The sequence below is a fragment of the Lissotriton vulgaris genome, chromosome 3_1 (genome assembly GCF_964263255.1).
Source record: "Lissotriton vulgaris chromosome 3_1, aLisVul1.2, whole genome shotgun sequence".
NCBI classification, from domain to species: domain Eukaryota; kingdom Metazoa; phylum Chordata; class Amphibia; order Caudata; family Salamandridae; genus Lissotriton; species Lissotriton vulgaris.
Window position 1 is genome coordinate 2,019,701,386 of NC_141689.1, and position 22,734 is coordinate 2,019,724,119.

The 22,734-nt window shown below is 48.0% G+C and overlaps 1 protein-coding gene across 3 annotated transcripts in view; it reads left to right on the plus strand.

Annotated features, from left to right (window-relative positions):
• SNX25 (sorting nexin 25) overlaps positions 1-22,734 on the plus strand; it is a 1,510,914-nt gene that overhangs the window by 1,293,980 nt on the left and 194,200 nt on the right. For all 3 annotated transcript variants that reach the window (XM_086962502.1, XM_086962503.1, XM_086962504.1), the window contains one exon: positions 10,808-10,972. In XM_086962502.1, the coding sequence (XP_086818628.1) occupies positions 10,808-10,972 (165 nt within the window). The remainder of the gene's footprint in view (positions 1-10,807; positions 10,973-22,734) is intronic.

Here is a 22,734-nt window from a genome sequence, read left to right on the forward strand (position 1 = left end):
AGAAGACTGTGTCTACAGTCTATGTTTCTATATCGACAACGACGGTGTCGATGACAATGGCGTTGTCAGCATTCTCATCGACGACAACTCCATCGTCGACGGCGGGTAAGCCTGTGCCGTCTATTATCCTCATTACAAGGCCCTCGACGAAGATCCCGTCGACGACGACAAAGCCGAAACCGACGACGCAGTCGACGAAGACACCCTCGTCGACAGGCGTACCGTCGTCGAAGTCTCCGACGACGGTGAAGACATCGTCGACGAGCGCACCATCTACGACTGGGCCGTCGACGAAGGTACCGTCGACGAGGATACCGTCGACGAAAACTACATCGACGACGAGGAAGACCTCGTCCACGAGCGCGCCATCGACGACGGAACAGTCGACAAAGCTACAGTCGACAAAACCATCATCGTCGACGAATAAAACTCAGTCGTCGACGACACCGTCGACGACGCCATCGTCGACGCCATGGAAACAATCGGACTTGATTTCTCCATTGTCAGCTGCCAGCCAGCCGCCTACAAAAAAGAGCACGAAACAACCTATAACCCCTGATTTAACATCTCCTAGTAGGGTGCAAATGCTACCCCGTCACATATATTACAGGACGAGGAATCAGATGAAGACCAGTACGGACAGGCCAACAGTTCTTCGGATCTCATAGTAAAGTGCCAAAGCACCGATGAAGAGGGAGATGAGATGGTTTATACAGAAGAGGCTGAACATTCGCATGTCCAGACGGAGGTTACACCTATGGTATGCCTTCCGGTGTCTATAGTCTCAGACTTACGGTTCTTGATCCAAGATTATAAGCAGCGCTTTCCTGAACCAACCACTGCCCCTTCAACGGAAGCAAATCCAGTTCCATCTGGACCGACACCATCCTCACATCCTAGACCATCACCTTTGGTGATCCGTCAGGAAAGAGAACCAGTGCACAATGTCCCATCTTGAAGAACCAGAAGAGGGAGAGGTTCGGGACGACCAGTCGACCATAGGGATGATGAGGACTACATCGCTCCATCTCCAGGCACTCCTGAACCGACTACCTCGGACTCACCGCCAGTGGACATTGGCGGATTTCACAATTTGGTGGCGAGAGCGGCCACGAGATTCCATATGAAAATGGAATCCCATGAAACAGAATGCTTCCTATATCATTTTAAAGACCCTGTTAGGAAAACAACAAGATCCATTTCTATCATCGAGCACATTTGGGAACAGGGAAAACAGCTGATGCAGACACCAGTCTCGGTCTCCGCAGTAGTTCCACGGCTGGACAAAAAGTATAAGGCACCAACAACAGCAGCAGCCTGCCTTACTGGGCATCCCAAGCCAGATTCAGTTGTTACCCAGGCAACACAAAAGAACTCGAGGAATCCGGCATCCCCATTGTCAGCTCCACCGGACAAAGAGGGCAGGAAGCTTGACAGTATTGGCAACCGCTTTTCCACCACGTCGGCCATGACTGTGAAAGTGGCTAATTCCATTGCGCTACTAGGCCACTACAATAGGCAATTGTGGGAGGATATTGCCCCGTATCTGGCGGAACTACCAGATAACTTCAAAGAGGAAGTGCAATCGCTCCTTAAGGAAGGCCAAACATCGGCATCAGAAATTATCGATTGTGCCGTAGATGTGGCTATGACCGGCTTCAGACAGCTAGCAGGGGCCGCGGTCTTGCGAAGGCAGGGGTGGCTTAAGGCTACATCCTTTCACCAAGAGGTCCAAACCAAGGTACTGGACATGCCCTGCGACGGCCAACACCTTTTTGGGGGAAAAATCGATGAGGCCCTGCAAACGATCAAAAAAGATACGGACACTGCACGAGAGCTGGGCACATTGCAGTTTAAGAACCAGTCCTTTCGAGGAAGCAGAGGTAGAGGTCAATCCTCTTACGGAGGTTCTTACCAGAGCAAATCCTCATATTCCTATAACCAAGGCAGATCGCAATATCAACAGCAACAACAGCAACAAGGTCGTCAGACCTCATATGGAAGGTCTAACTACAGGGGAAAAAATCAGAGGAAAACCGCTGGCGCACGCCAATGACCTTTTCCAACAGCCAGTCCGTCCACAATTTAATTTTTTTAAACTTGGAGGAAAACTAACACACTTCCTCGACAATTGGAGATCAATTACAACGGATCGGTGGATGCTCCAATTGATCTAATTCGGACATTCGTTAGAATTCAATTCAATTCCCCCGACTACTCCTCCTCGCAAGGTTCAACACAGGCGTCTACGATTACTCCTTCAAGAGGTCTCTTCAATGTTAAAGAAAGGAGCAATAGAGCGAGTACCAGCAGCTCACAGAGGAAAGGGATTCTATTCACGCTTCTTTCTAATACAAAAGAAAGGGAAGTAATGGAGGCCCATCCTAGACCTCAGGGCACTCAACACATTCTTGAAGAGTCAATCGTTCCGTATGGTGAATATCCAAGAGATCTTGGGGTCACTAGAGGAAGGAGACTTTATGACATCTTTAGACCTGCAAGACGCATACTACCACATCCCTATTCACAAAGGCCACAGGAAATTTCTCAGATTCGCAGTGGCAGGTCAGCACTATCAATTCTGTGTCCTCCCATTCGGCCTCAAGTCGGAACCCAGAATTTTCACCAAGTGCCTCTCCCCAGTGGCAGCCTTCCTACATCAACAAGGACACCAAGTCTTCCCATACCTGGACGACTGTCTGGTAAAAGCACCATCTTTGAAAGGCGCAGTCAAGTCTTCCAGCGCCTGTCTCAATCTTTTCCAGCAACTGGGTCTGACGCTCAACCACGAGAAGTCAACCTTACAGCCCTCCCGAGTTCTTACCTTTCTGGGGGCGACATTGGATACAGAATGTTCAAAAGCATTTCCATCTCAGGAAAGGAAGCACAAGCTTATCACTCTGGCCACCGCAGTTGCCTCGAGAAAAACTTTGCCGGTCCGCACTTTCAAGTCCCTCCTGGGGATGATGTCTTCATGTATCCTGCTTATTCCACACTCTCAGCTCAGAATGCGCCCTCTGCAGGGGGCCTTGACCAGGCAATGGACTCAGTGCACAAGCTCTTTCGTGGATCGCATTGTGATAACACAGCAAATGTCCAAAGCCTTGCTATGGTGGAGGTCGTTCAAAAACCTCTTGCAAGGACTAACATTCCTGCTGCCTGCAGCCCCACACGTGATAACTACGGATGCCTCCCTAGAGGTTTGTGGAGCGGTCCTTCAAGAGATGCAGATCAGCGGCAAGTGGACGGACCAAGAAAAGCAGCTCCATATCAATCTCCTAGAGCTGAGGGCAGTTTTTCTATCTCTGCAAGCTTTCCTACCGCGCATCAAGAACTCCCCAGTGCTTGTCAGGACCGACAACACTACGACAATGCACTACTTGAACAAACCGGGAGGAACGAGTTCGCTCACACTATCTCGCGAATCGCAGAAAATCTGGAACTGGCTTGTGCTCCACAGTATCACGCTGTCAGCGGAGTATGTCCCAGGCAAGGACAACATCATAGCAGATGCTCTAAGCAGACAGAGATCGCTGTCCCACGAATGGGAGCTGGAACAAGAAGTGCTGGATCACATCTTTTCGGAATGGGGAAGACCGCAGAGTGACCTTTTTGCCACCTGGGAGAACGCCAAATGCCGCAACTTCGCAAGTTGGCATCCCCAACTGCGGTCCCTCGGAAATGCATTTTCCATCGCATGGCGCAACGTGTTTGCATACGCATTTCCGCCATTTCCCCTGATACCAAGAGTCCTCCGAAAAATGAAGACAGAACACTGCATCCTGATTCCCTGTTCTGGCGGAGACAGCATTGGTTCACGGACCTCCATCGCCTCTCAGTCCACCCGCCAATCCGTCTGGTCTAACATCCGTCCCTGCTCACGATGTCCAACGGCCAGGTACAGCACCCGAATCTGAAATCTCTCAGATTATCGGCTTGGCTCCCGAGTACCGAGAGTTCTGTCAACTAGACATTCCGCAGGAGTGCAAAGATGTCCTCGCAAAAGCAAGAGCCGAGAGCACGAATAAGACCTATTCGTTAAAATGGAAACGCTTTAGCATTTGGTGTAAGGACAAAGATCTACATCCCTTTAAGGCTACTCCGGAGCAGTTACTACCATATCTGCTACACCTGGCACAGGCGGGACTGTCGCATGCCTTTATCAGAGTACATTTGGCAGCAATTTCTCGCTTTACAAGAACTTCAAAAGGACCCTCTCTCTGATCACACAGGTTAATAAAACAATTCCTTAAGGGGCTTTACAGATCCTTTCCTCGCCCACGGAGAGTTCCACCAACATGGCATCTTAATGTGGTCCTCAACCAGTTGATGAAGCACCCTTTCGAGCTATTCACAGAGCAGATGTCAAATACATCTCCTGGAAAACGGCCCTTCTTTTGGCCCTGACCTCAGCAAGAAGGGTCAGCGAACTACAGGCTCTTTCAATACAAAATCCCTTCATGCAGTTCAAGGAAGACAGAGTGGTTTTAAGAACTAACCATCGATTTATTCCTAAGGTCCCGTTGGACTTTCATTTAATGAACCTCTAGTACTCCGATCTTTCTTCCCAAATCCAAGCACTGCAGCTGAAAGATCTCTGCACTCTTTGGACCTGAAGAGGTGTCTTAAATTTTACCTCGACAAGACAAAACATTTTAGGAAAACGAACCAGCTTTTCATCGCTTTCATTAGACCAAGAAAAGGCATGCCGCTTTCCAAGCAAAGTTTTTCACGATGGATATCTTCGGCAATTGCCTTTTGCCATGACAAAGCAGGACGTCCGTTACACTCCAAAGTAAGAGCTCATTCTACAAGAGCTGTGTCCACATCGGCAGCGCTCTTTGCTGGGGTGCCAATATTGGACATTTGCAGGGCAGCGACCTGGAAGTCGCTGCATACCTTCACCAGGCACTACTGCCTGGATACGGAACTGATGCAGGATGCAGCAGTAGGCCAGGCTGTGCTTCGCCATCTATTCCAGTGAGGTGAGCCTTCCTCCTTCTCGCCATCCTTCGCTGGTATGCACATTTATTTACTTATTTCTTGTTACTTGTTGATGGCTTTTAGTAGTATGATATGTATTATTTAAGACTACTGTATGCTGTTCCATCAGAAATGTGCATAATGTACTGCTTACTACTCTGATTCAGGCATGTGAATCTATGAAAGACACCCATAATACTGGATAAGAAATGTGTTACCTGTAATTGCAGTTATTCAGTATTGGTGTCTTTCATAGATTCACATGCAACCCTCCCGCCTCCCCTGGAAGGACTCACTTCTTTCTCTAACAAGTATTACGCCTACCTAGCTTGGTGCGCACGAAAATCTGAGAGACTGAGGCTCCTGACAGGAAGGTTCTAGAGAGAGGTGGTAGCTGATTGGCTACCTTCTGGAGTTTGGTCCTTTTTACAAAAGGACATAGATAGGCTAATAAGGCAGGCCCTTAGGCCTACTTTTCTCTATGTATGTCTATAGGACATTACTTTTCTATGTACCGGAGACACCTGTCTCGACGACGGGGAATGATTTGTGAATCTATGAAAGACACCAATACTGGATAACTGCAGTTACAGGTAAGTAACGCATTTCTTTTTGATTGTGATTGTTCATCTCTGATGCATTCCCGAATACGAATTATACAATGAAGGCACCATTTACTTTTTGGAAGGTATTCTCTCTGGTGATGGTAGTTAAGTAGTGTGGAGATGTCAGAGGTCCAAAGAGCTGTCCATTTCCTCGGGCTGGGTTTAACTACATCACAGGCTGTGTCTGCAAGTTTTACGGAGTGTGGAATGATGCCCGAGGAAATTAATGCTTAAAGACAGAGGGACTGCTATCCTGGAAGGTACACATCTCAGGACACAGAAAGCATGAGTGTGTGTGAAATAGTCGTGCTCTTGAGTGAATGGAGGACGGCGACTAGGCTACGACCTCCAAGAAGAGTCACCGCTCATTACATGACCTGGTCCCTGCCTGCCCCTGACAGCCTGACTCCTCAGCAGGCTGTGAAAAAGACTTTGGAACAACAGGATGCATTGATGACATTTACCACGATGGTCATTTTGAGCCTTGTCTAATCCTAGCTAGAAAGGTGGAACAATAAAAAGATTCAGGATTCCTAACTCACAGAATGACAACCAAAAATGCCAGCTGGTTGTTTCCAACCCCTCCTTACTACAAAGTTCAGTGAGACGACCATGTAAAAACTGCAGATGAACACTGTGAGAAGTTGGCCTGATATATGATGCTAACTAGTTCTAGTGATCACCTTGTATCAGTCCAAGCAACCCTTATGGTGATTGGTTGTAAGTCAACCTTGTAGACCAGCTATCCTAATGGTAGCGTGGACAAAGCAGTCTTAGGCTAAACTCTTTTGGCATGTGAAGCCAGCTGTTTTACCACATATAACCCCTTGAATACCAAATGAAAGGACACCACACAGGTAGTTATGAAAATAAACAAGATATTTATTAACTAACAAACACCTCCTGAACTCTTTGAGATCAGAGGGCTAAGCACATGACAAGACTCTTAAGAAAAATACGTTTAAGTTGCACAATTACAATGTTGCCCTAGGGGCACAACAAACCATGTACTAAGTAAGTGGAATGTGAAAGTCGATAGAAGGAATGGAGCTGTCCAGAGGCTGTAGGATCGCTGGGACTACACTACCCTAACCTTAGGTAAGTAATAGGAGGCCCACGGAACGCGTGTGCAGAGTGTGAACTCACACGCGAGATGCTTAACAACATCTATGGACAGTACAGTTCAAGTAAAAGGTGAGTACGGACAATCCTGACTAGTTAGGACTAAAGCGACTGTGGAACTGGACACTGAGGGAGTCAATCTACCCATGAGCACCGAAATGCTCTTGTTACCTCACCCACAGGCTGCGGGTGCATAGGTGCGAAGTCGTGTCGGGTTCCGGCGTTGAAGTCTATGGAGCCTGGAAGAAAAGATGCTGCAGGCGACCAGGAGGAAGATGTCCGGTGTGATCCAAGGGTGGATCAGTGAAGAGGAGAACCTGAAAGCAGAGGGGACAATGTTCAAAGTCACTAGCCAGTGACTGGAGTGGAACCAGGAGTGGAACCAGATGTCGTCGTCGCGATCAGGTGAAGAGTGGACGCTTGTCTCTGCAGCCACGTGGACCAGGAGGTGTCTTCGATGACCAGGATGGAGGCACGAGCTGTCCCACGCAGGCTCTCGCTGTCGGCGGTGTCGGATCCGGATTTGGAGTCAACAGGCCTTGGCAAAGGCAACCCACGCGGTGAGTGGAAACGGCGTCTGGATTGGACCAGGAGGGTCCGGGATGCTTCTCCTTTGCAGGGAAGCAAGGGCCAGTCTGGAGCAACCAGACCAGCAGATTGGATTGCAAGGTTCGTCGTCTAGGAGGTCACTAGCCAGCCGGCAAGTGACCAGACAACGCGTCGAGCAGCAAACAGGCAGAAGGGCCCCACGCAGATCTCGTGGATGCTGGAGGGCTGGTCTTCGGTGCAAGAGCTGCTCGGGGTCGGGGCTTCTCAGTCCTAAAAGCACTTGGTCGAGGTTACCTCAGAAGTCGTGCTGGAGCTGAGTGCTGCTTCTTCCAAGATGGCTGGTCCCACGTGTCTCGTCGCACCCACGGATCTCAGCTGTGCTGCAGATGTAGGTAGAGGTCGGAGAGGTCTGGGAATCCGGGTCTCGTCGGGCTCTGAAGTCTGGATCCTCGAGGGAAGACGACAAAGGGAAGCCGCTGTGAGCTGATGGTGCCTGCTTGTGCAGGGTGGACACTCCTTGCCCACAAGGGAGATTTATTCAGTCTTCTTGGCAGAAAGTCGAAGTCCAGAGTTTCTTCTTGTAGAGTTTCAGTTCAGGATTAATCTTACTTGGAATGGGACCAGCTCCTACCTTTATCCTGCTAAAGGGGGCTGTACTACGACTAGGTCCCTCCTATGGGTGGGACCAGGAAGGGGGGTGGTTACACCCCCTATCCTTTGTCCGGTCTTGCGCCAGAGCTGGGGCTGGAGAGCCCCAGGAACTGGTTTAGACCGGTGTATGCACAGGGACACCTTGTGTGCCCCAGGCATGTCTCATTCCTTTCAGCCCTGCCCTACCCAATACACAAAATCCTGTCTGGGGTGGTGCTAGCACCTCCCAAGGCAGGAAACCCTTTGTCCAAGCCTCCCTCGCTGGAAGGACTCCCAGCAGCAAGACGTCAGACTTGTGTCTGTGGTGGCAGCATCCATTTTGTGATGCTGAGGCTCGGGTTAACTTTAACCGGGGTTCACAGTTAGGTACATGTCGTGTCCCTCTAGAAGGGTGGAATGCTACCCCCGTCCCCAGAACTGGCGAGGGGGTAGTATTCCGATTCGTATGACACCTTACTCGACATGTTTTGATAATGCTATGCCAAAGTTAGCAATAACCGCGAGGATTGTAATGCACTTAAGAGTATATGGTATAGCGTTATCATGGAAACAGCTAAAGGACTTGGTTCTGAAAGCTGCAGACAGCTCAGCTCATGCCAGAGCACTATCTCACATAATTCCAAGCACTCTGCCTCCAGGAGTGTTAAGGCCTGCCATAGGAGTGACTTATAGGAGTATATGTGTCCATTTTAGGGTTACACATAAAGATACTATATCTAAAGCAAAGGGTGTTTACACCACCTTGCCCCAGCTGATTGATCAGCCAGTTGTGTCAGATTTGGATGGCCAGCCAGGGGTGGCATAATACATGCTGCAGCCCCTGGTAGGCCCTGGGTGCACCTATGCCCTGGGTACCTAAGGTACACTGTACAGGGGCTGATAAGGTGACTCAGTATCCAATTAGATATGTACCTATAGTACATGGAATCCATTTTACAGAGAGAGCAGTGGGCCTGGGGTCCTGAATAGCAGGGCCCCAGGTCAACTAAGTCGAAAAACCAGCTAAACACCAGGCAAAAAGTTGGGGGCAACCATAGTCAGATATCCACCTTTGTACAAACACATCCCAGTGCCTCCAAGGAGTAAGTTTTAAAAACGGAATGATACAGTCTCGTGTCCGATTTTCCCTAAGAGCAGGATATGTCCTCAAACTGTGCATGCTATAGAACGACCCACTCGTAGATATTCACAGGAAGGGACAAGTAATAGGATCTGTGTGGTACCTAGAACAAGAAATAGTCCGTGAATGTTGCTAAGTTTCTAATCTAAACCTCTTAAACTACTATTTTAATATTTACCACGTTCACTTTTTTAGTACGTTTATCACTGTAAAGAAAATACAGGTTTCAGATATGGCAGCTTGGCATACACCTGTGTACAGTATTAGATAACAGCATGGTCAGGGTCAACGCAGCAAGAGAAAGACCAGCTCCAGCTGAAGGCCAGGCAAGACTTTATGAAAACTCAATAATAATAAACACCTATGTTCCGTTAACAAGTGTATTTAGCATATGATGGGGAAAGAGCATCACCCCTCAACTGACCCCATGGAAGTCATCAGCTAACCTTTTTTTCACTCCTTAACTGTGTAATATGCAGCTTGTGCTCATCTCACATTCTTGGCCTGTGCCCTCCAACTAATGTATTGGGATAGATTTCTTAGCTAGTCCTAAGCACAGAACCCTATTTGTCAGACCCAGATACAAGCCCAGTATGCATTGTTTCATGGAAAGATCTAGCGTGTGACCCTCAACTCTTTCCCAGTTTGCCACACCTGCAGGACAAGGCCAAATCATATGACGAAAGTCACATTTTGGACACCGGTCAGTGGGAGCACATTCTTTCCTATGGATGACTGCCAGTGCGTAATACATCCTATACATGGACCTGAATTGCATCAGTTTAAAAATGACTTTGCCTATACCCACTTTCATGTAAGCAGAAATTCTGTTCAATTCACATTCCGGCTGTGGAACCCCACAGTCCTCCTGCCATTTAGTCTTAATTTTAAGCGTCACCAAGTGGCTGTCTTTTCAGAGTGCCTGATAGGGCCGATTTCAGGCAATCGCTGTGTGTTAGCAGTTCAAGCTCCACCAGTGTGGAAGAAGCTGGCAGCCTCTAGGGTTGTTCAGGCAGCTTTCACTATTCTAATACATAGAACAAAAATTGTCCTGCCTTAACCCCAGACTGCTCCCTAGCATCTCCGGATGTAACATTCAGTTGTAAAGGATTTCCATCGACACACAACCATCGTCCAACCACCCAGATCCTGCAGACTCTTGTCTTGCCGCACGTGAAGTTCTTCAGCACCTTGCATCGGGAAATGGAAAGAACCTCGTGCTTTTGCACATTAGTTTTGTTAAGTTACAACTTGAAACGTTCATTTTCAACCATCGAAGTACACCAATCCATTCATGGGAATGCTTCTTTCATCCTTTTGATAATTTGATTTCTGGAACTCCAGCAAAATGTAAACCAATCCAAAAATTAGGTGTCTAGATCGTGGCAGAATTATTTTAAAACTCATAATGTGCACAGGTAGCCATTTTAAGTATCTTTGCTTCACTTTTTTATTGTTCTTTCATGGCTATAATTATGTCATCCTAATCCTTCTTGTTTGAAAAGGCAGTATGTACAAAAGGACCATCACTGGGTGAATGTGTGCACTTTTTCAGTGACCTATTTAATCAGAGTGCTCCTGTGTTGCTCTTTTAATTGGTGTGTTGCCACTAAACTAGTGGTTGCCTTGATTGATTACTCTGCATCTGTATTAACCACACATTTCAAAATTGTGTTGATTTCATAGGCTCAGTCAATACTTAAACATAACAATGTGTACAGTAAGTTAAATTCTAAAAACGCTTTTTAACTAAATCAAAGTATGTGATTTTCCACAGAAATTGCTTTCTGACGAGAGACTCTGTCAGAGTGAAGTGCTTTATGCTTTTTTGAGTCCATCCCCAGAATATCTAAAGGTCATTCATGTGCAGGGAAAGAAGTCTTCTTTCTCGATCACGTCGTTTTTGGAAAAGCTTCCCGGTGACTTCTTCTCACATCAGGAGGTTAGTAATCAAAATCCATCTCATAATGCTGACTGTTATTTAAAATGAATTTACAGAGATAGCTTAGCTCTCGTATGTACTAAGTATCTCCTATATACAAATCATTATACTATGCTCAACAATGATACCTCATTTCTATTGTGAAAAAAATGTCTGATCCAAGCGCTCTACTTAACATTTTGCCTTCCTTGTTGGTGAGAATCGGACTTTGTACCCGAGAAAGATAGAGACGGCGAGGGATGAAAAAGTTCTGCCCCCCACAAAAAACTATTTTGCTTCAGTGATTGCACTGAGATTTCGCAAGGTTCAGTATTGGGTCCAATGTTTTAAGTATATTCTGTGGTGATTATCAATAAGCGAGATACAAGAACCTTGGGTTATACAAGAACCTTGGGTTTGATTGTAAGTTCGAAGAAAACATGGTTCTATGACAAAGGGATTGAGACAACATCAATATAAAGTCAGGAGAGGATTGATTTTTCCATGTACTCATTAATGTGTTGAGACCACCATGATGAGGATGATGATGACGCATGATGAGATATACGATGATGCTTGTCTGCCCTTATGTTAAATATGTGTGCAGGTTGCCATATGTTAGTCTGCATTTGTTCATGCGGTTTTGACGCCAAACAAAACAAATAAAAGTAGGATGCTTAACCTCCATTTGAGGAAGCACTTCTGTCTTACCACTTCTTCCCATAGGGAAAGCTAATCCTTCTCCTTCCCACCTGTCCCAAGTGGTGAGTTTCAGTGGTACAGCCTCTGGTTCAAATATTTGTGTCATGGTATCCAAAATTCTCATCACTCCTCGATGTGTGTCCCGATATTTAGCAACCTAGAGTGGACTTCTTTCTAAGACTTCCTTCCTCCTCCTCCCCCAGAAGGACAAATAAATAAGTAAAGTACCAGCAACAATAAATATTGTATTCTGGCAAGGTATAGGTCTTTTTTTTTTCTAGTAGTATGATCACCTTAGCTTACTCAGGGTTTCGGAAGAAGCACTCTTTACTTACACAGCCTTCATGGGCAAGACGTAAAAGTGAGTATTTACACCGGAGAACGGCAAAACGGTGCCTTCTTTTCCCCCAATATATTTTCCAACTCCAAGATTTCTTTCTTTTTAGAACGGAGTATCGCCTTTACTGTTTGATAGAAAAACCACAAGACATTTACCATATTTCCAGTTTTGTCTCTCTCCTCATGGGTAGTGGTCCTGAAAATCATCAATTTATGCCCTAGCGGAGAACAAATGAGTCTAGAATGCCTTATTTTTGTTATTTTTCCTCCTTCAGGTAACCCGGCTTTTCTTTTGTAAGTTACGTCGAGGAATAGCTATGTGACCGCTCTCTGATGCAGACTCCATAGGCTGTGCTTAGCATGGTAAGGGTGCTTCAGGAGAGAAGTTCTCATGTAAGGAAATCTCATCTCTCATTCTTGCTTCTCAGAATCAAGCCCTAGTCTACCTACTTGCTCTTTTCGGTACCTGTGTGGTTATATTCTCGGCAATGGGGGTTCTCATAGAGTAGAAACCGGTTAAGGCAATGTATCAGGTTGGGCTCCATGGGTTCCTGAGCACTGTAGAACTGTTTGTGGCATGGGTTCTCTTCATGGTGCACACTTGACTTCATCATGCTCACTTCAGTTATAAGGTAGCAGGCACATGTACTATACACAGCCTGACTCCTTACGGTGGTATTTATAAGACTGGAATGTGATTTACATGGCAACCCAGTAAAGCCGGAAGATCCGCAATGTAGGTTATTTTGAGATTGCTGTAGAATTGTTTAGGTTGTTCAACAATGCATGCTTTTCATTTTGAAGAAAAGTTTGCTCATGAACACCACCAATCATGAAGTGTGCACTACTGTCAGCTAGCAGATTCTTCTGCTGACATGAATGAAGGCCCTGGTCCTTCTGAGGCACAACTGAGTCTCTGTGTTCAGAGGTGCCCCAGCAGTTGATAACCAGTCAGTTGCTTTTGCATAGAAAGGTTTAAATGTGACTCCTCCTTTCCACAAAATGTCTAGCAATGGACAATATGTTTTTTAGTCAAACCTGTTTGAAGTGCTGCCAAGGATAAATGTTTCCAGGATTATATTTTCCCAGATTGTTTCAAACATTTAAAAAGAGACTGGTCTTCCCAGGTCTTAATAGTAGGCCGGAGTAAGTTTACTTTTTTAATCCATTGGCATAAGGGAGGCTGGTGGCAGAAGCGCCATCCCTCTGTGTATTGGCCTCTGATCTCTAGATATCTGGGATTTCCCTGAGGAGCTGAACCTCCTCTAATGCGTGAGATTGTTTTCAAACCGGTAGAGAACACTGCATCCACAGGCATGCAGGGCACCTGTTCCTGGGCACAAAAGTGGACCGATACTTGATGTAGAAAATGAGGTGAGTGGAGAATGAGTCCATTTGGCCAGTTGATCTAAGACTGCTGTTAAGGTCTCTATTACTCTGCTGAGCGGTGGCACCATTGAGTGAAGAGACATTATCTACTCAAAATGGTGTTAGGAGCTTTGTCTGCTTGTAATTGGGGACCCCGTTGAGGTCAGCATTGTAGGCTCAGACTCTTATTTCCATGCTTGAGGTGCTGGTTGAGGTGTCTGCTCATGTATGATTCTGAAAGAGAGAACACAGTGAAGGAGAAGGGATACTACTGTGTGGGATGCCCATCTACAAGTCGATGGGACCAGAAGATTCAAAATTGAGCAGAAGTGAATATTGACTTTTGGCAATGAAGACTGACTTTGAAAGTCCACTGAGAGAACTGATGCTAAAATGTCCTCTCTGTAAGAATCTCAGGAGGAAATTAGAGGGCCAAAAAGATGCAGAGGTGAATCATTGAGCGCACAAACATGCAAGATGAGAGCCATGGTACAAGAGCTAGAAACGTAGATGGAACTATCAAGATGATTGTTTGGTTTTCTCCATCTCCAGGCTTTGAGATAATGCGTAATTCCCATAAAATACAGCAAATGTCTGTGGTTTGAAGATCTTGTGGGTAGAATGTCCTCTAAACATGATGATGTAAAACTACCAATCCGGAGTTTTTTTAATATTGAGGTTTTGAAGTGCTATACCCATGTCCTGTGTTTGTGTTTATAGTATTAGGATTGCCCACAAGGGGGAACAGCCATAAAGCAGAACAATCTGACCATGTAGAGAATGAAAATACCTACACAATTTAAAAGGCAACAATCTTATAGTCTGTAGTTGTGAGCCTTGGAGATTCTCAACCATATTGAGGCTAAGGTGAAAAGGGGAAGGTGCATGTGTTCACTCACCCTTTCCATGATCACGCATCTCCAACAGCACTATTAAACACAGAAAAACCATACTTGGTTGGAGCCTCCATGATATCACCTCCATGGACAGGATATTTTTCAGTTTTTCTGTGTTAACTGCTTGAAATCAGTTCTTGTTGAACTTTTTATTTCAGAGTGTAATCACATAAATGTATGCAAGTGTCTGGTTTGAAGCTTGGTAGCTCCCTAAGCCCCACCACCCCCCTATTTAGGACCTGGATTTTTTCTTTGTCGGCGTCTGCCTTCATAATTTGATACTGATCCTGTAAAACCCTTAAACATTTTATAAGCTTAAATGTTTTGTTCTGCTCACTTCCATATTCTTGTAACCTAGACATATGTCTTGATATATATTGAAGCATCTTGGATGGAAAAATCTCAATATAATTGTAAATGCGTGTATGGTAGTTATGGCTCTCTTCTTTCAAACCCTTCGAAGAAAAGGCTTGCTTACTAAACTCGGAGAAAGTAGTCAAGAACAGAAGCACCATATTCTTCTTCAGTTTAGTATTACATATGTTTATTGAGGGTACAACAGATGGCAAAACAAAAATGTCACTTAAGAGTGGCAGATCCGTCAGTGACAGACCCGCCAAGCAGTGTTGAGGAAGGCATAAATCCTGATCACATTATGAGCAAGCAGTCTTATACACAGCAAGCCGCCTACAACCCAACCAGGGCCGGCCGCGTCAGAAACATAATGTGGATGGAGAGCATCCCTGAGCTCTTGCTACTCCCCCGTCCGCTGAAAGGCCAGTAGCCCTGATATCTGCATTACTGCCGCTGAATATCCAACATTCCCTCTTCGAGCGCCATCCTGTGCTTTTACGGCTTATCAGCCACTTTAAGACCCCCATCCTTAAGAGTTCAATAACCAACCCAAAACAGAACGGAAAGGAAAAGAAGGGAGGACCTTTCGTAAACAGTCTCAACTTCTCTCACGCCCCGATCCCCTGTCCCCCCCGCCCACCTTCACCCCCTCCCCAACTCCCTCCACCCCCCTCAAAAGGGTCCATGGTCCGCTTGTGCCTCAGCCTAGGGCCTACACAATCTTCACTGGTAAGTCAATGTGGTTTTGGATCTGTTTCGGTGTCTGCCAGTTTCAACAGCCGGAGGTACTTAGGACAGGTCACCTCTGTGAACTCAGACGCCAGCAGGGACAGGAATGGCTTCCACAATTCCGCATAATGCGCTTCCTCCCCCGCCCTGGATAATGACAGTTTCTCCATGCCCAGAACCATCCAGAGGCGATGTAGCCATCCCTGATATGTGGGCATATGTTTGGATCGCCATTGCGCCACTATGTTCTGCACTGCTGACCTCAATGCGATCGCTATCAGTCGTCCTCTCTGTGATCTCAGTGGATAGTTCAGTGCATTAGGCAACCCCAGGAGCACGTAAGCGTGGAAGCGGGGGATATCTGTTTCGAAGTGTGTGTCTACCTCCCCTAATATCTGGCTTCGGTATTCCTGTAAAAGTGGGCAGTCCCAAAGTACATGCACTAATGTGCCAATCTGACCGCAGCCGCGCCAGCACCGAGGATCCTGTTTGCCATCCATTTCGTACAGGCGTTCGAAATGGACGCGACTTTCGTGAGGGTATCTATAAGTCCCATGTGATAGGCAGAGTGTTACGCTCTATAGTAGACTCCCTCCCACTCCTTGTGTGTCAGGTTTCTCCCCAGCTCCCGCTCCCAGCGCACCTTGCCTGCATTGTTGGTGTATTTGTGTTTCTGCATGAGCATCTTGTAAAGGTCTGAGATCAGTTGTTTGTCGTTGGTGCAAGAGATCAGCCAGTGTTCGAATTTGGTCAGATATCTGTCCGCTGCCGACATCACTGTGGGGTTGAGCGCCCAGTGCCTAACCTGGAAGTAACGGAGCCTTTCCGTCTCTGGCAGGTCAAATTCCTGCCGAAATTGCTGGAAGGGAATCACCCCTTCTGAGTCATAGACGTGATGGAGAGCCCGACAGCCCGCAGGCCTCCAGAGCGCAAACGACTTCTCGTCCATCCCTGGGTAGAATTCCGGATTCCCTATGATGGGCGTAAGGGGAGAAGGCTGGGTGGTGAGTTCCTGACTGACCCCTACTCTGTCCCAAATCTCCAGGGGTACCCGCGTGATGAGGGATGCGTAGAGATTGGGAGGCCTGTGTTCTCGTCTCATAAAGGGGATTTCCTGCAGAGTCCGTCCCGCCACGGCCTGGTCCTGAAACAACCAGTGTTTCCCAGATTCCCATCTGACCCATTCCACTAGAAAACGGAGCTGGGATGCTTGAAAGTATGTTGCTAAGTCTGGTATCCCGATTCCGCCTTGTTCCGGCGCCAGCATGGCGATCTGGCGCTTAAGGCGGGGTTTCCGCCCGTTCCATATAAACTGTGACAAGTCCGACTGCGTCTGTTTTATCCAGCCCCGAGGCGGTGCAAGAGGGATCGTACGGAAGAGGTATAAGATTTGAGGAAGAACCGTCATCTTAACAGCCGCCACTCTACCCAACCAAGACAACAGATAATATTTCCATCGACCCAACTCGCGTCTGACTTTCTGCCGCAGTTTAGAGTAGTTGAGGTGTACCGAGGTCTGAAGAGCGGGTGCCAATTGAATCCCCAGGTATGGGACCGTGTCCTTCGTCCACGGTATGGGGAACAGTGCCTGCAGGTGGGTGCGCGTAGTGGTGTCCAGGGATAAATCGAGGGCCACTGACTTAGTCATATTGACTTTGAAGTCAGAGACACTGCCCAATCTCTCTAGATCCGCGACGCACGCCTGCAGGGAGCTCCGGGGTTTTGCGAGGGAAATCAACACATCGTCAGCATACAGGCTTATGATGTGGACGTCACCCCCGAATTTGATACCCTGCACCTCCGGGTCGGAGCGCAGAAGGTGTGCAAGAGGCTCCATATATACGCCGAATAAAAGAGGGGACAATGGGCAGCCTTGCCTGGTGCCGCGTTCGATATCAAATCGGGGAGACGTGCACCCATTGACTCGAACTGTTGCTGTCGGAAATTTATAGCAATGGAACACCCTAGTTCGGAATTTAAGCCCTATCCCTGCTTTTAGTAACACCTTCTCCAAGTGGGGCCAATGTACTCTAGCAAATGCCTTTTCGGCGTGAATGGCCAGCATCATATAGTCACCCTCAGTCCGTGCAGCTTTTTCTAGGAGGAGAAAGGCCCGTTTAGTGTTGTCCGAGGTCTGACGCTCCGGAATAAATCCGGATTGGTCCGGGTCGATCAGTCCCCCCATATACGGTCCTAATCGGGTGGCGAGGATCCCTGTGTAAAGCTTGAGGCCGACATTCAAGAGGGAGATAGGTCTATATGCTCCGCACTCAACGGTATCCTTACCTGGCTTGGGTATCACCGCGATGGACGCCTCCAGTAGATCTCTATGGATCGCTCCCTCTTCCGCGAAAGAGGTAAAGAGTCGTGCGAGTAGCGGAGCCACTTGGCTACAGAATGTCTTATAAAAGCTTACCGGAAAACCGTCCGGTCCCGGGCCTTGCCTAATTTGAGCCGGGAGATGGCGGAGATGACCTCCTCCGGTCGGATGTCTCTTTCTAAGCAGTCTATTTGTTACTGCGTCAACTCCGGCAGGGAGATACCTACCAGGAACTCTGTCTCCGCCTCTGAGCTAGGAGGATCGGCTGTGTACAAGTCTGCGTAGAATGCACGGAAGGCTTCCGCTATGGCTTGGTTTCCGTCTACTGTGATACCATAACTCCGTCTTCTCTCTCGCACCTCCCTGCGCTGCGTGACCTCGCGAAGTTTGTGAGCCAGCAGGCGCCCACACCTGTCCCCGCCTGTATAATAGGCGTGGCGCAGTCGTAGTACTGCGTACTCTGCTCTATCTAGATCGAGGGCTGCGAGTTGCTGTCTGACCGCTTTTAACTGCCTCCATATTCTCGGCGCCCCCGTCCTCCGGTGCATCTGTTCTAACTCTCTGGTCTGCTGTGTAAGTTCTTCCCTCTTAGCCTGACGTTCAGAATTTTCTGCAGTCGAGAGTGATATAAATTCACCCCTAAGAACTGCTTTCAGCGCGGACCATTGCGTGGATAGTGTGGTGTCATTGTTGCTGTTATGTATAAGATAGTCAGTGATCGCGCTTTGGATTTTAGTGACCACCGCTTTCCTCTGCAGCAGTGAGTCTCGGAAGGGCCAAACCCTGCTTGAGCGTTGGGTGTCTGGCATGGAGAGGACGGCTTTCACCTGGGCATGATCGGAAAGTGAAGCAGTTCCTATGTCAGCGCTGATGGTAAGCGTTTTGGTGGCAGTGGAAACCAGCAGGTAGTCAAGACGTGCATATGTTTGGTGGGCAGCTGAGAAGTGTGTATAGTCCAGGGGTCTCCAACCGGTCGATCGCGAGCTACATGTAGCTCGTCAACACCCTACCGGTAGCTCGCATCCCGATGTCCGCTTATGTAATCTATCATTGTCAGTTTGTTTATTTTTAGGCCTTTTTTTGGCCTCTTATTCATTCTAGCACAGTGCGTGACGTCAGCCCGGCGTGAGCAGTGCGTGATTCAATCAAGATGAGACTCTCTGCCCTGCTGCCGCCTCAGAGGTACCACGTGGCCTGACAGCGTGCATCACGGAGATAACTAAGAGATCCAACTGTGCAAGACAATCACCCGGCAGGGCCCACGTGTGATTTAGAGGGGTGGTACCTTTCCTCTTATTTCTGGCAAGGCGTGCCTGTCTATTATGACCAAAAAGTGTGCGCAGACCCTGGTGGCAGCAGCTAAAATGTGTTATTCCGCATGCCAGTAGCTGCTAGGGTTAAGTTTCACCTTTTAGCCACGTGGGACCGAGGAAGCCGTGCTCTTTCGTGCCGCAGACCAGGCGTCAGAAGATGATTTAGTCCTCCAGAGGCCACCCTGGCAAACAATGATTGCAGCCTGGTTAAAATAGGGGGGAGCACTGACCTTAGCCCTCATTAAAAGAATTCTCTGCAGCCACCGTAAAACAGCACTGCAGGCAGCATGCAATCTGCGCACTCTCCCGTGCCCCAAGCCCAGTCAAGAGAAAAGTTTCTGCAGCTTCTGCCTCGCGTGAAGCCATCGGCAGAGTAATGACTGATGCCTGCAGTTAGCAGTGTCCTTGAATGATTTCACTCGACTTGCATATGCCCCCTTCTGAGAGAGAGCCTCTGCCCATGCCGTACGCCTGAGCCTGCAGAGCAGCACAGCAAGCACCGGGAGTAACACAAAGTTACGGTAAGCCTACAATCATCTGGGTGCACTTTGTGGGGAACCAAATAGGGATGTGAGATATTTAGTTCCGGTAATAAGTCCTAGGATAGATAGTTTGAAATACCTAGGCCTGAAGTGCAGCCTACATGGGTAACCCTTTCTGATTTACGCTTGGCCTGTGGGCAATATAGAATTGTCTACTGTTGCACAGAGGGGAATATTTATCTATAAAACATTGAATATTTAGGAACAGCTTGCACACAGATAAAATAAATCATCTGTCAAATGTGGCAATGAGCATATTTGTGCATTTACAGTGTTATGGGATGGAACCATGTGTTGGATAACAAGGCATGAGAGACAGACGTGCAATTTATTGTTTTCAGTATTCTGGTAGCTTACATAGCTCCGCAGGTTCCTATAATTTCTTATAATTGTAGTCTACTTAGCTGGTGACTGCAGAGGCCAGGATCGCACAGTTTGTTAAAGTAGAAAGCCTGGATTATTGGTAGGTTTTCTGGTTTCATGTTGTGCATTGCATACACTAAATGGGTATCTCTTTCTCTGTAGAGGCCCTTTAGTCAATTAAGCTGGGCCTGGGGGAACTTTGGGAACAATTTGAGAGTTGCTCTGCCTTTGGTAGCTCACAATGATTTTCACTGATCAGAAGTAGCTCTCACCACGGTAAAGGTTGGAGACCCCTGGTATAGTCCCTCTCACCAGGATGCAGCTCGCGCCAAAGGTCTGTTTCTCCTAAGGCCCGCAATCTGGCTTTGCCCGCTGTAGTAAGCGCCCCCACCTGTGTAGTGCGTTGACAGGACCTGTCAAGTGCGTTGTCGAAAACTAAGTTTAGATCCCCGCCCAAAACTATGTGATGGTCAGTGGTGTCGGTGACATCCGTGAGCGCTCTGTGAAGAAAGTGTTCCTGACCGTCATTGGGCCCGTATATCGAACCGATCGTAAGTGTCCTGTCGCCTACTGCGAACCTGTACACTAGCAGGCGCCCCTTGGTCTCAGCCAACTTGCCCCAGTATTGGAACTTTCATAGATTCCCATGCTTTGTATCATTCCCCGTCGTCGGACTGGGAGTCTCGGTAATAAAAAATATCATAGTAGTAGTGTTAGAACCGGCTGTCTCTAGTTGGCAGAGGTATGCACTTCTGACAAATAGGGACACACCTTTTCTAGTCAGGGCAAGGGGATCACACCCTTCGATAACCCCTGCTCACCCCCTTGGTAGCTTGGCAGAGCAGAACAGGCTTATCTCAGAGGCTGTGTGTTAAGCAATTATGACCACATACAGTAATAAAGTGAATACACTACAAATGGACACGACACAGTAGTATTATAAAAATAGGTATTTTTATATAAGGCTTAGCACAAGACCAAATAACGACAAAACTGTACACAATCGTAATAAATACTCTGGGAAGGGAAAAAGGATAGTTCAAAGGTAGTTTCTTCTTTAGCACAAAAAGTCTTTAGTATCAAGCAATCTTCTTCTTGGAAACACAGTTCTTAGCAACAGGGTAACTCACACGGGAGCTACACGACGTCGAGGCAAGGTTAATCCAAAGGTTCGGCGTCGACCGCGAGGAGCGCTACGTCGAGCCTGGAGTCACACGGACCCCCAACAACACAGTACCTTTAGAAAAATGAAGCACACGATGATCAGCGGCGTCGAGCAATCCGGCGTCGCGTCTTCGGTGTCGATCAGGCCTCAGCAGGCGTCGTCGATGATGCGGTTGCACAGAGTGAGCAGCGCTCACGGCGTCGAAGGGCACACAGGTGATGCGATCAGCAGCGGTGCAGACACGAGGTCCTCTGGAGCTAGAGCCGTACTCCCACTCACTGGCGTTGCTGCTGGCGTCGGTCGGGCCCGGCGGCCGGTCGTCGAGGAAGCGGGACACTGGGGCCGTTACCCACTACGTCGAGCTGGATTCGGCGACGTCCGTCGGCGTCGAGATTGCTGGTTCTTTTCGAGGTGCCGGATTCACGATTCCAGCAAATAGCACTTTAGCAGATGAAGTCTTTTAGCCCTGTGACTTCAGCAGGAGACTGGCACTCTTCCAGTCCTTGGAGATTTTCTTAGCAAGCGTGAGAGTACACACACAGTTCCTCTCTCCTGGTTCCTTGGCAAAAATAAAGAAGCACTGCAGGATTCCCCCAACAACAGCACACTGGCAGAAGGGGTAGGCAGTCCTTAGATCAGCAGGCCTCTTGTCCTTGGTTACAGGGTTCCTTGTCAGAAGTGATCTAAATTCTTGGTTCAGGGGTCCTTCTCTTATACCCCTTTTCGTCTTTGATCCCTTTGTCCATGCCGGGGATTTCCCAACATCCTGGGTCTGTTGTGGGTGGAGCCAGGCAGACGCACCTGGCCTATTCACTGAGCAGGGCTGGGTCCTCAGACGCCCAGCAGGAGGTGGAGCCAGCATTGACACTGGCAGGAGCAGAGCTATCGGCCTCCTGGCAGGAGGTGGGGCTAGGATCGTCCATGGCAGGCACAGAGCCATCAGCCGCTTGGCAGGAGGTGAAGCCAGCATTGTATCAGGCAGGGCAGGCTATCAACAACTACTCTCTCCCTACTCTCAACGCAAATGTCCCACTCATCCCACACTGACTCATCCAGACCTGCGGAGCCACCCAGCTCCTGTCACACACACGCAAGACCAGCAGAAACCAGATATGGTTAGACAAGAAAATAGACACTTTCTAAAAGTGCTATTTTCAAACCCAGAGTCCAAAAACCATCCACACCAACGGATGCGTAATTAAACCCCGAGTTCAGGGATACCAAACTCGACATTGCACCATGCTCCCCGAGCCAGCTAGGATCATAGCATTAATAATCCCGGCGGCCCATTCTAATCAATGGAGAGCAGGCTACCTCGCAATAGTGAAGAACGAAGATGGCGGTAATTCACTATTAGGACATGCCAACTTGGTCAGGCGTGTACTACCTTAGACTTACAATGCACCCTGCCCGCGGGCCTACCATAGGGGTGACTAACATGAAGTCAAGGGAAGGTTTGAGGGGCTGGCAAGTAGGTATACTTGCGCAGCCGGCGTGACAGTACAAGACTGCACGTGGGTCTCGCAATGACCGACCCGTAGACATTCTTTTACGAGGCCGCTCCTGTGGGTGGCACAACACGTGCTGCAAGCCCACGAGCGGCATTTGTATTTACAAGCCCCGGCACTCCTGGTGCACTAGACTAGGGACTGACAGTAAACCAAATAAGCCAAACATGGATACAATAGATAC